This window comes from Papilio machaon, chromosome 23 (genome assembly GCF_912999745.1).
Source record: "Papilio machaon chromosome 23, ilPapMach1.1, whole genome shotgun sequence".
NCBI classification, from domain to species: domain Eukaryota; kingdom Metazoa; phylum Arthropoda; class Insecta; order Lepidoptera; family Papilionidae; genus Papilio; species Papilio machaon.
This window is the reverse complement of record NC_060008.1, coordinates 5949038-5961866: the sequence shown is the minus strand read 5'-3', so window position 1 is coordinate 5961866 and position 12829 is coordinate 5949038. Positions and strand designations below refer to the sequence as shown.

Genomic DNA, 12829 nt, shown 5'->3' with positions numbered 1-12829 from the left:
ACTTAACAAAAAGAACATTACTGTAGTACCTAATATTACAGCACAATATTGTGTGGGACAAAATTGACTCCTTTGAGAACAAACTGTCAATAGAAAGTGGATCTAATTTAAATTACTAGATTTAACGCACGACAACACAAAGAAAGTTTATTAAAACTGTATAAAAACATCTAAAGCTCCATAACTACACACAAAATTACGTAACAGACATTTTTGAATAATTTTTAAATCTAGTAATAACAATATTTGTATTTTTTATATTTAATTGAATTAGAAACTCTCTGAGAGCAGTAGCTGCTCTGTAGAGAACATACAAAGCTGAGCGCGACTGGCAAGCGTCAGGCAAACACATCGCCAGACTAACCTAATGAGAGGGAGGGAGACAGCACTATGCGCGTATCGCACGTGGGACCGAGACGACCGTATATGGCGGACGAAAGCGCAATGAGAGCCATACAGCGCGCGAGGGCGACAGACTTATGCGGCGGCGGCGTGCGTGAGCGAGACGCGCGCAGGTGCTCAGTGTTGCCCGGTGAATAATTTAACCGCGACCGCCCTTTCGCGAGCTCTCAGCGAGGATGCGCACACGGTGTTGCTACAAGTTTGCTTAAAATATGACCGGCCTTTAATAATTGATTCGGGGAGAAAATATTCTACCTAAGTAAAATTGACAAAAATTCTATATGTGTCATCTCTTATATATATAAAAGAATGTCGTGTTAGTTACACTATTTATAACTCAAGATCGGTCGAACTGATTTAGCTGAAAATTGATGGGCAGGTAGCTTAGAACCAGGAAACGGACATAGGAACTTTTTTATTTTGTGTGCATTTTTTTTATTCCGTGCGGACGAAGTCGCGGGTAAAAGCTAGTAGTACTTCAATGTGATTAAATGAGCAAAACTTCACATTAAAACATGTCCGATTTAGGCGCTGTAGGCGACCGCGTATACTCGTAGAGCCTAACAATTTCACTCACTCTGAACAAAAACCCCCAACGGGTCAGAAACTAGTCGCTCCCTAAACCTGATTATACAATTGAGTTTAGTAGTTTTTACTGAGTAGTACACTCATTCATAAGTCTTTCTTATGTATCTCATTGTTTAAATAATATACTCAATTCTCACTCATAAATAATACGGAATATAAATAAAAATTGTGAAAATTATGTACGAACAAGACTAACAGGCAAATTATAGTATGTAATAATAATAAATGCCATATATTGTCAGTAGCTGGCAACACAGAGCGCGGCAAACTCTATGTACCGGCACATCGCAGTACATGGCTCAGACGAGAGTTGGCGCAAGTTAACATCGTTGTTATATCTATACTGAGCGGTTAAAGTGTAGTGGTAATATCGCTTATGTCCCGGCCGGGCACCCCCCGCACCCCCCGCACCCCCCGCACCCACCACCGCCCGGAGCCTAATACCTTCGCCATTATTAACTTACAATTTAAACAATCGGAAAGCTTTAAGACATTAAACATGTTTTCGTTTGTGTGTGTGTTTTTTTTATTTTTACAATTAGTACCTAACTAAGTTGTATTCAGTTGTGTTTCATTTAAAATATCTGTATACTAAAATAGAGTATACAAATAGCTTAGTTAGTGGTTAAGTCATCTACGAGATGTAACTTTAACTTTTTTAAGAGATTTGGAAATCGAAGATAGCAAAAAAGGAATTCTCGGGAAAGCAATTAAAACAAAGCATTCAGTAGCAAACCTCACGCGTCTTTGATAAGCTTGTACTAAGTACTTGTAGTAAATCAATTTTTACTTTAAGACAACGCGACTTTGGTTCGCATGAAATAAAAAAATCAAGTAATAAATATAGCCTATGTCACCCGGAGATAGTGTAGCTTCACAACAGTTAGTGAATTTTTCAAATTGGTTTAGTTGTTTCGTACTTAATGAAAACAAAACATACAATGAAATCTAACTCTTTATAATATTACTAAGATTACATATTATGTAGCTAAGGTAAGTTTATTGCACTTATTTATTATATATATATTTTTTTAAGCTTATTTATCTATTAGGTGAAAATGTCTGGTCGTTTTGTTCGCATTTATGTCGCAATTTCAAACTCTATCTATATACCTATAAAATTGAATATTGAAATGTACAGATCATCGCTGAGGGCTGGAGAACGCGGCGCGCGGAGTCTCAGGACTCTATCCAATTATCTCTAGACAACACAATAGTATATGCTGTTACAACTGTATGTTAATATATATACGAAGTTCCTCCATTCTTTGAATTTTACTAATATTATAAATGTGAAAATTTAGATGGGTGTATGTGAGAAGGTATCTCCAGAACGGCTCAACAGATCTTGATGAAATTTGCCATATATGTAGAACATTGTCTGTAAGAACACATAGGCTACTTATGATGTTATTTTTAAATTCTTTACACACGGAATCGCGGGCGACAGCTAGTATCATGTATATAAGAAAAAAATGTAAAGCTATCTGTTTCGTTGCGAGAAATACAAAGGTAACAAAAGACATAGAGACCGTCTTCTTGACGTGTACCTATTGCTACTCGTAAACAACCTAACATGGTAGCATTTGTTACATCGTACGTTGTCGTAATTTCTTGTGTCCGCACAAGTAAATCATAAACAAATTAATCAATTCTGAATTAATATCAGTATCAGGAGAAAATAATTAAAATTGACAAATAATGTGAATTTACATTAAACGCTAGGGCGGAGGGCAAACATTTACGTGGCGTAATCGTTGCGGAGGGTTACGGTGCCGGGACGCAACGAAATCGATGCCGACACGACACGGGATGTTTGCGGAGCGCCGACGACTTTGATTGATATTTGGTTTATGTCAAGAGGTTATAAACTTCTTAACTTTTCCTGAAACATGTCATCTCCTTTTGTATAGCTTTATTTTTGTGTCGTTTCTGAATATTGTAAAGTCAACATTACTTACTGTTATTGCACGGATGTCACAATTCTAAAAACCTTATCTAATAAAGTGACTCTGCCTCTCTGTATAAGTCATCTGAGATTGAACGCTGATTGTGACACAATAAGTGCTCTTCTGTAGAGGAGGTCGTAACTCGGTAGATAATTGATTGCAGTTGATTGTCTAACACTCGCTGCAATTGTAGCGTTCGCAGTGCCCGCATCCTGCAGCATACAGTGTGCAGTGTGCAGCGTGCAATGTGCAGCGTGCAGTGTGCAGCGTGTCTTCCACTGCAGCTGTAGACCGCAGCCACCAGCAAGCAATCTCCTTCTGATTAGTTACTGGTAGTCGAAATCAAGATTCGCTTACAAATTTTTATTCATCCGCGATATTTTTAAATTTCAAAAACCAATCTAAACATGCCAATAGGATCAAATATTGATTTTGTCCGTACATGACGCGGTTAATATTTTTTTAGCGTTATTTTTGGTTGATTGTGTTTTGTAACATTACTAACTGCTAAGTGTTGTACCTGTCCGTGCATGGGCTGTGTGCATGGGCTGTGGGCGTGGGTTTGCTGCCGGCGCCGGCGCGTGTCGGAAATTGGCTTTTGTTCTAATGGTGGGAATCACGTGACGTCGGCAGCACATCACAACGATCTATCGGGGCTTGTTAACTCAAACAATCACCTATATCCGATTGCTTTGGTTACATTTATTGGTACTTAAAAGTTTTCAAAATAAATACTTCATGTTGAGTAAATTTTTAAACTTTACCTACTATTTTTACTACAACTATTTTACAAAATAACAAGTTATAAGTAGGTACTTGAAACGAAAAACAAGAAAAATTAATGGAAAAAGTAGCTCCCAGCTCAGACAAAGTAGGGAGATGTACCGTATCTATGACGCGTGCACATTTAATATTTTAATCAATTATATTAGGTATCGTAAAGAATTGTTTAATAACAACGTATCTTAGACTACAGCGTATGTTGATACGAGGAGCGGGTAGCGGATAGTAAATATTTACAATTATTAGACGATGTTTGCTGAAATTAAGAGCGCAAACAGGAGCGGCCCCGCGGGGCGACATATGTCACCCTGGAGTCCACCGCACACAGCCACAAGCCCCACATTACTTTAAAGTTAGCAAAATAGATCAATGTAAACTATTGAAATAGACTTCACATCAATCTGCTGAAGTAGAGTCGTAAGTTCAATGGACCTGTTGGTAAAAATTAGAAAGTAGGTACGGTATTGACTTATCTACATTCAGATGACGACACACACACACACAAATTGGAATCCTTTAAACAGTTTCCAAGTACTTACATTTTAATTGCATTTTTATGTCAATACGATTTTGAGTAATGTCCAAGTAATGCGTCTACTACTTCTTACTAATATTATAAATGCGTATTTTTAAATAGATGGATGTGTGTTTGAAGGTATCTCCGGAACGGCTCAACGGATCTTGATGAAATCTGGTATACATGTAGAACATAGTCTAGAAGGCCATATAGGCTAATTATTAAGTTTTTTGATGGCCGCGCGGACAGAGTCGCTAGCATTAATCTTACTAATATTATAAATGTGTGTTTAGATGGATGGATGGATGTTTGTTTGAAGGTATATCCGAAACGGCTCAACGGATCTTGATGAAAATTGGCAATGATGTAGAACATAGTGTAGAAGAACACATAGGCTACTTATTAAGATTGTTTAAATGCCGCGCAGACAGAGTCGGGGGCGACAGCTAGTGTAATAATAATGTCCACATGAAGCAACGATGTTATGTAGGTATAGTGGGTTGTGTTCAGTGGCGCGCATTGCGGCCTTGCACAATGCGAGGTTCCGGTTCCTACTTAGGATCAATACATTTATCTGTTCTCGTTCTGATCCTTTATATCTTAGTTAAGGGGAAGCTATCACATTTGATTAAGTAACTAAACTAAATAAAAAAGGATTTAGTAGTAATTTATGTAAATAAAGACAGTCAATTATGTTGCAGTTTTGTTGATATATTACTTTCTGCAATTGAAGTTACACAGGTTATTGCTATCTTTAAATGTATATAATTTTATTTTAAGATTATTTGATTTTCACAACGAGTAAATTAATTCGGGAAAATTGTGATAGTTTTATTTCAGTGAGCTTTTACAATTCTCACGAAAGTCTTAATTATTTATGAAATTTAAACTGTACGTTTAAAGTTTAACTTCCTCTTAACGGAACTGTAGAAAAAAAATCAACAAATCCGCATTAACACTTCTCTTTGCTAACGATTTGATTTGTGCCGACACCCACAAACATACGCACAATGTGCTCCAGAGCGATCGCCGCACACCGCACACCGCACGGCTCACAAAGACCGTGTAATCCCGCTCTTATAGCACTAATCTCAGCTTCCGACTTTAACGACATTTCTGAGTAATGTTGCGTACATAATAATGTACGATGTAAAAAAAAAGCCGGAAATTTCTATCGACTATTTCTGACAATCATCTGTTTCTGTTATTTATTTGAAATTTGTCTAATTTCTTAAGTTATTGCTTAAATACTTGGATAAAAGATTCCAACGATATCGTAAAGTAACTACGAGGTAACTTAGTTAACACTTATCAGTACCTATGATATTTTAACCACATAATCATCATGAGCTCACTATATGTCTCCACTGAGGAGCTTGGAACTTACCTACTCTATGTTAGCGGTGACTAGGACATAGTCAACCACGCTGGCCAAATGGCTTCACACATATTTTTACATTTCTTCTCAGATATGTGCAGATTGCATCATGATGTTTTCCTTCACCGTAAGAACTTCGGATAAATGTACATATGGAAATCGAAAAACACATTGGCACATGGTGGGATTTGAACCCAGGACCTGCAGATTGCAAGTCAAGTGCTTAACCCGCGAAAAATGTCAAAAAAATACATAACATTAAATGATTCCATCTAGATCACAGCGTCTACGGTCTGAGAAAAGATTCCTTGTAATACCTGAATATTGTAAAATGTAGGCAAACCTACTTTAAAGGAACCAAAGCATATAATCGTAGTAAGTGAGACCGACATCCTGTTAGTGCGAGTGTGGTGGGCAGACACAACTTGTAATAGGCTTATCCGACCCCCTGCAACCCCCTGCGACCCCCCGCGACTGCGACATGAGGACAAAGTGTTCCGGATTATTTCTATTGAAGCGCACCGTTTTTGTGCGGAAAACTCGAGTTTTGTACAATTTTATTACGAAGGATCTCTCGTCCTTATTCTTGAAAGGTGTCTTTTATATTTATATCAAATTATTTATAATGTTGCTTTTAATTTGTTTCTTATGAAAAGTTTAATTTTAAGCCTTTATAGAGAAACTTGTTAGTTGCAAGTTACTTGTTAGTATCTCATAAAATATAGGTTTACGAATGATAACTTCTAACACTGAGGTACATAGTAAGTCAAACGAAATCATCTTCGCTAATAAAATGATGGAAGAAAGCTCGAGTTTTTAATATTTTAGCATGTTTTTCAATTCAGCACCAAATGGCAAATAAACAAGCAATAAACGCGATGTCATTGCGATATCGCACCTTCTCAGAATAAGCCCGTCAGTTCACAGATGTCTGTTCGCACGCGACTTCACGTATTTCTAATTCTCTTTCAATGAAACATTTCTATCATAAGTTGCGTCGGAAGCGACGCAACTTATGATAGAAATCTTATGATAAAAATTTATTTATTACACATATCACAAAGCAGTACATATCGTGAAGTTGTTGAGAAAAAGAAGTTTTTCTCAACAACTTCACGATATGTACTGCTTTGTGATATGTGTAATAAATAAATTTTTAACCATTGCTAAGTAGAGATAAATTACTTACCAAATAAAAACTTACTTGACACAGAAAGAGGTGGATGTTGGAGTGTAAACCTTAACCTCAAAAAAACACTGCGCAAGTACCATTTGAAAGGAAGGAAATTGACTAAACTAATCAAAGAGATAAACAATAAATCAAAGCTGTTACAGATGAGTTATCTATAAATTCATAACAATTAATAAGTTAATATAAATATTTAATATTGAGACCCATATGCCGGTCGAGTGCCCTTCACGCGGGGCCCTTTGCTCTCTGCAACCTGCGCCCCCCGCACCCCCCGCGCCCCCCACGCCGGTCACAACTAATAAACAGTTAACGAGTTCAATAAACATTGTGTTAACTGCGCTCCACTGAACCTATCATATATAAAACACGAGGGCTCAAAAAAATCATAATTGTTTCAAAGATTAACAACGAGAGGGTCTACTGCGTAGACTTACCTTGTAGGTATGAATTGCAATGTCTTTGAAAGTGAGACTCCGTTTTGTTTTTTGGAGAAATAAAATGAAAAGTTGTAAAATTTTTAAAGTTAATTACATTTTTATAATGGAAATAGTCTCTTTTCGTATTTATTTAGCTGTTTTTTTCTTTACAATTAACTGAGTATACGTAATTGGCCTTGTTGCAAAATCAAAGCCAGGTGCTCCTTTAACTAAACTGATTTTAAGTATTAGATACTTACCGTAACATTTTTACTTATCCTTAAACTTCGATGATCAACTATCAAACTACCATTAAAAATTACACAATATTTATTTTTTATTTACAAAGGGATATTAAAGAAACTGCACTATATTTTTAGTCTTTGCCTCGCTTTAGGCCGCGAGAAGTGTTCGCGGATTTGTTTTATTGTCTCCCTCCTTCCCCGCAGTCCCCCGGCGGAGGGCAGAGGGTTAAGGGCTGCGGGCGGAGGGAGCGTACAAAGGGTCTTGCAATATGGTCCTGATGAGCGCCGTCGCCCCGCATCAGGCTCGGGCCTTGATTGATGCTGTACTCCTGTGACGGATGTCGAGGACCCTAAGGTAATAGCTTAGGTATTGCTTTGTACAGATATTGTGTTAATAATTACTGTACTGTGTTTATTTTGTTTTATCTAATATATAAAATTCTCGTGTCACAGTTTTCGTTGCCATACTCCTCCGAAACGGCTTGACCTATTCTGATGAAATTTTGTGAGCATATTCAGTAGGTCTGAGAATCGGCCAACATCTATTTTTTTTTTAACTGCGCGCGGACGGAGTCGCGGCGACAGCTAGTTTTCTATAAATAAGTAGATAACTGTCTGTATGTGTATAATCTGTGTGTTTTGCAATAAATAACTAACTATGATCTTTAAAATATATTGTAGAAGTTTTATATTTCTTCTAGTTTTCTCTTTAAGCAACTTCTCGGCAGTATAAGGTGTAAAAAAAAAACAGTCGAATTGATAACCTCCTTCTTTTTAAGTCGACTCAAAATAGAATAACTTAACCAGACCTTGTTCTTGCAGATTTAGTAACTTGAGTTACTTACTTTATCTTTAGACAATGCTTGATGTTGAATATTTCACTGTGAAATAAATATCGCGTCTTAGATCATAATGAAATAAGTCAATAACAATTTCATTTTCAGCGGGATCATAAACTAATTCGCTTGTTTGTGGAAACACCGCAAGTTGTCAGTGAGAGGCAATGACAGTGTCGAGTGTTTCAATGACACAAAAGAAGTCAATGGCGTTGCTTCTGACGCAAATTGGGCCTCGCGGCACCCGCTGACACCCGCCGTGATTGGCTGTCACGTCACCCGGGCCGATGTCTCGCCGCTGTGTCACGTCGCTACGCGGCGTTTGTCACGCTGTCGAGTGGCGTGTAGCCTCGGGCGGGATTGCCTGCTGCTGACACGCTGATAAGATGCCACTATTGGACTTTTATGTCTTTCAATTTTTATGATTTCTGATGATAAAAGTGATGACATTTTACGTGATTGCGATGAGGTTTTTGAGTTCTTATAAAAATACGTGTTTTAACTAGAATATTGTCTAAAGAAATTTTCATTTAAATATTTTTTCTACGCATAAGTTGGTAAAATCCTTACTTAAAAGGCGGGAGCTGTTTGTTTATAATTTTTTCCCATTACATTTGAGCAAAGCTTTTAATGGTTAACATCTTTTGAACTCTACCCTCATTACGTACAAATAATACACTTTACAAAACTCCCACGTCGCAACCGACAATTCAATGCAATGCTAAAATGTTTTTGTTCATTTGAAAGTCGAAAAGCCACCGTTGTTGGAGCTTTTTATTCTTATAGTTTAATTAGTGCGCGGGAAAAGCGCTCGGCCGCCATTGTGTCGGAAACAATATGGCGTCACTTGACGCGCGGCCGTTGCGCGCGCGCACCCGCCACACCGCGCCGCCGACTTCCGCTCGTGTCAACGCACATTTTGTGTTTTATAGGACAAAACTTAATTTAATAGTTAAACTAATTGCAATCGTGTATTCGAGGATTTATGAAATATTATATTTAATGAGGTTTATTATTTTTAACAAAGATATAAGAGCAACAATCAAAAAATATATACAAAAATGAATTAAAAACAAAATTTCACTTGCTATAAAAGCGCCATCAAGTTATGATTTCCAATATTATTTGACAGCATACCTTGTGCATTTATTCGTTTTATCACTTTTAGGTCAAGAATGGTAAAAGTTTATGTGACATGAAAAATGTTCAAAACACACATAAGTACTGGTTCCTGGGAGGAAGCATGGTCACACTTGCGGTGACAATAAAGGCGGATACAAAAGCGCAGTGCGATATGGTTCCGTATTATTTGGCTTCAAACAGCGGCGTGCTAACTGCCACTGGTATTGTGCCGTGTAGTCGACGGCTCGGGTTACTGCTTCGGATTGATACGACAAAGATGTTCAAACTGCACACAAATTGGTTGAAACTGTTGGCAACAGCAGCGCCCTGTAGTGCTTTAACAAAACAACATCAAACCTAACTCAGGTTCGTCTAATAGCTTGAGAAATCACTTGGTGTACACTAAAGATAGTTTGAGTTTATCATTAAATTGCTGACTGTTGCAGTTAGAATGAATTAAGATGTTACTCTGTAAAACCAGGTTATTTGAAGGTAGGTTCAAATCCAGCTTTAGACTGTATGTTTAAATTGAACAATTCTAAAATAAATTAATTTAACTAGGTACTTATTTCTACTAAGTTCTAAATTAGTAAGGTCTGAGTGTGTTTCTGTAAATTTAAAAAAATTGAACATTAAATTGGCTCTACAAAGTTTGAACAGCGCTGCATGTATTGACGTTTGACACATCAGAGCAGTAATTTGCCAACGACTGCCGCCCCCCCTCCGGTGCGCGGCGTGAACATACATCGCTCTATAATGCTACCTATTAGGTTATACTAATAACTGGCTATTATAGCTTTTATAAGATAATAATAATCGCCACAAGCATTACTTAGTCAGCAAAAGTTTGTGCGAATCGTTGCCACTATACAAAATTGTTTTATTTTCACATAGATTTTTAGTTAGATGATTTCAACTTTATTTTCAGTCTAACCAGAGTATTCTTTGCTTAACATTCCTTTCGCGTAATGCTTTATTTGCATTATAATATAATTTTTAATCCCAGGCCTATGTTTACATACTAATGCTTTTTTTGGGTTGATTTTTACATCAAAAGGAAGTTTAGTGTAAAATAAAAGATAGTATATGTTTCGACATGATATATATCTGCATATAGAGTGAATATTGCATCAGGTACGTCTATGTACATTACACAACTACTGCCGTTCCTTACATATAGCGAGCGAAATAAATAACAAGACCACGTATATATTTTTACTCATTTTGTCGCAATAAAAATCATTCCAACGTTCTTACGATGACGGAAAACATCGTAATGCAACCAGCATATATCTGAGAAGAAATTAAAAGATATGTGTGAAGTCAACTAGCACCAGCGTGGTTGACTATATCCTAGTCACCCCTAACTTAAGGTAGGCTCCGATCTCCTCGGTGGGGACGATGAGCTCATGATGAAGTATCATTAGCAAGTACATTTTTACCGATGGTCAATATGTAAGTATCAAACTTTAAAAATATCGGTTACAAGAGTTTGAAACAAAGGCGCAAAGTAGACCGACATAGAGATATTTACTGGACTAGGCCCAGTCTCACCCGTAGCTGCAGTGTCTCTGATGACATTGAAAATTAAACATACTTATATTTGTCCGTTCGCCATATGTAAGTGGTCTTTACCTCGACTTCTTATGTACATTACCTCTTATTTACATTACAGAAACGCTACACATAACAATTCAAACTAATTTTTGCATAAACCGCTCTATCGCGCACACTAACTCTACATCTAGTACAATTTAATTATTTATTTTGATTTAATATCTATATAAACAATATTCTAAATTATTAACATTCTCTCTCTCGGAAGTATTTACAAAATTCTTTTAACATTTTAGTACATTCAACATGAAATAGAGGCATTGTAAAAGACCTAATACATAATTTAGAAAGCTTTGGAACATAAAATTTCTATCTCTCGTTCCTTTTACTAATCTCTTACTTTTTGTGCCAACAAAAGTGGTTTAACCTTTATTTTTGTCTGTACACAGCTTAAAGTTGCTTTCCTGAGTCACAAGAACTGAGTAGATTTTACAGATTTTACGACAAACATTACTAGAAATGGATATTAATATCATTTGCAATATTCTCTAACAGATAACAGGACGGTTCAACAAATTCCAAACACAAACCCATATAATAAGGTGTAAAAGTTAGTGAGTTTTATACGGAATAAAACAAATTTTTGCCAGAGAGGGAAGAGACGTATAATGCGAGTTGATCGATAACAGCGAACAGAATGACACAGTTAAAAATTAATTTAAATTAACAAATCTTAATTCTATGACGGTGATCCTAAAATTACGCCGTTGCTCGTTGAAAAATGGCAGGCGCATATCCCAAGGGCGAATTGGCGCGAACATGCCCCCGGGCGTTGAAGGCTCGTCCTTCAACAGAACTAGATGTCGTCTTGAGGCAGCAGGCAGATCTTGCTAAAAGCGCGGCGTACGACTCCTGTCGCAGTCCGCACGTCAGCCACACGGGATACTCCGTCCGCTCCGGGATGGACTGCCACGACTCGACCCAGCCGCCATTTCAGCGGCGGTAGATTGTCCTCCTTCAGGATGACGAGGACGCCTTCCTGTAAAGGGTTGAGATCAGAGCGCCATTTCGTCCTCAACTGTAGTTCCGATATATACTCTTTGCTCCATCTGCGCCAAAAGTGTTGGCGAAGTTGCTCCAAATGTTGGTATCGGCTCAGTGTTCCTGTGACGTGTTGCTCGTAGCAGTCAGTCGGCAGCGCGGTGAGGGGGCGGCCGATGAGGAAGTGTCCCGGCGTCAATGGCAGCAGGTCGCTAGGATCTGCTGAGAGCGGCGTTAGCGGACGTGAGTTGAGAACTGCCTCAATTTGGACCAGCACAGTGTTTAATTCCTCGTATGTGAGGTTACAATTACCAAGAATTCGTTTGAGATGGAACTTTACAGATTTAACGCCTGCCTCCCATAGACCACCGAAATGAGGGGCGTGAGGAGGTAGGAAATGGAAATTAATACCTTCAAGAGCTAGGTCACCAGGCAGCGAATTGTTACAACTTTTAATAAAACGACCGATTTCATTATACGCACCTACGAATGAGGTCCCGTTATCGGAATAAATGTGTTTAGGTTTGCCGCGACGTGACATAAATCGACGAAGAGCCGACATAAAATTATTACTTGTCAAATCACCTACTAACTCAATGTGCATGGCCTTAGTAGCGAAACACACGAAAACAATAATATATACTTTGACAAGTTTACAGCCGCGTCCTTGTCGACTGGCTGACATTATAGGTCCGGCGTAGTCGATGCCAACTGTCTCGAAGGGATAGCCACTTGCGGTCACACGTCGCTGCGGCAGGTTACCCATGATAGGATTCACTACCTTTCCCTTAAATCTACAACAT

General features: G+C 37.9%; 1 protein-coding gene across 1 annotated transcript; it reads right to left on the bottom strand.

The window, feature by feature from the left end:
- Nucleotides 1–11841: 11841 nt before the first annotated feature.
- Nucleotides 11842–12792, bottom strand: LOC123722329. The gene is made up of 2 exons (XM_045683808.1): nucleotides 12684–12792; nucleotides 11842–12509 (listed from the first exon to the last, which is right to left on the bottom strand). Exons 1-2 carry the CDS (start codon nucleotides 12790–12792, stop codon nucleotides 11842–11844), a joined length of 777 nt encoding a protein of 258 aa, XP_045539764.1.
- Between the last annotated feature and the right edge of the window lie 37 nt (nucleotides 12793–12829).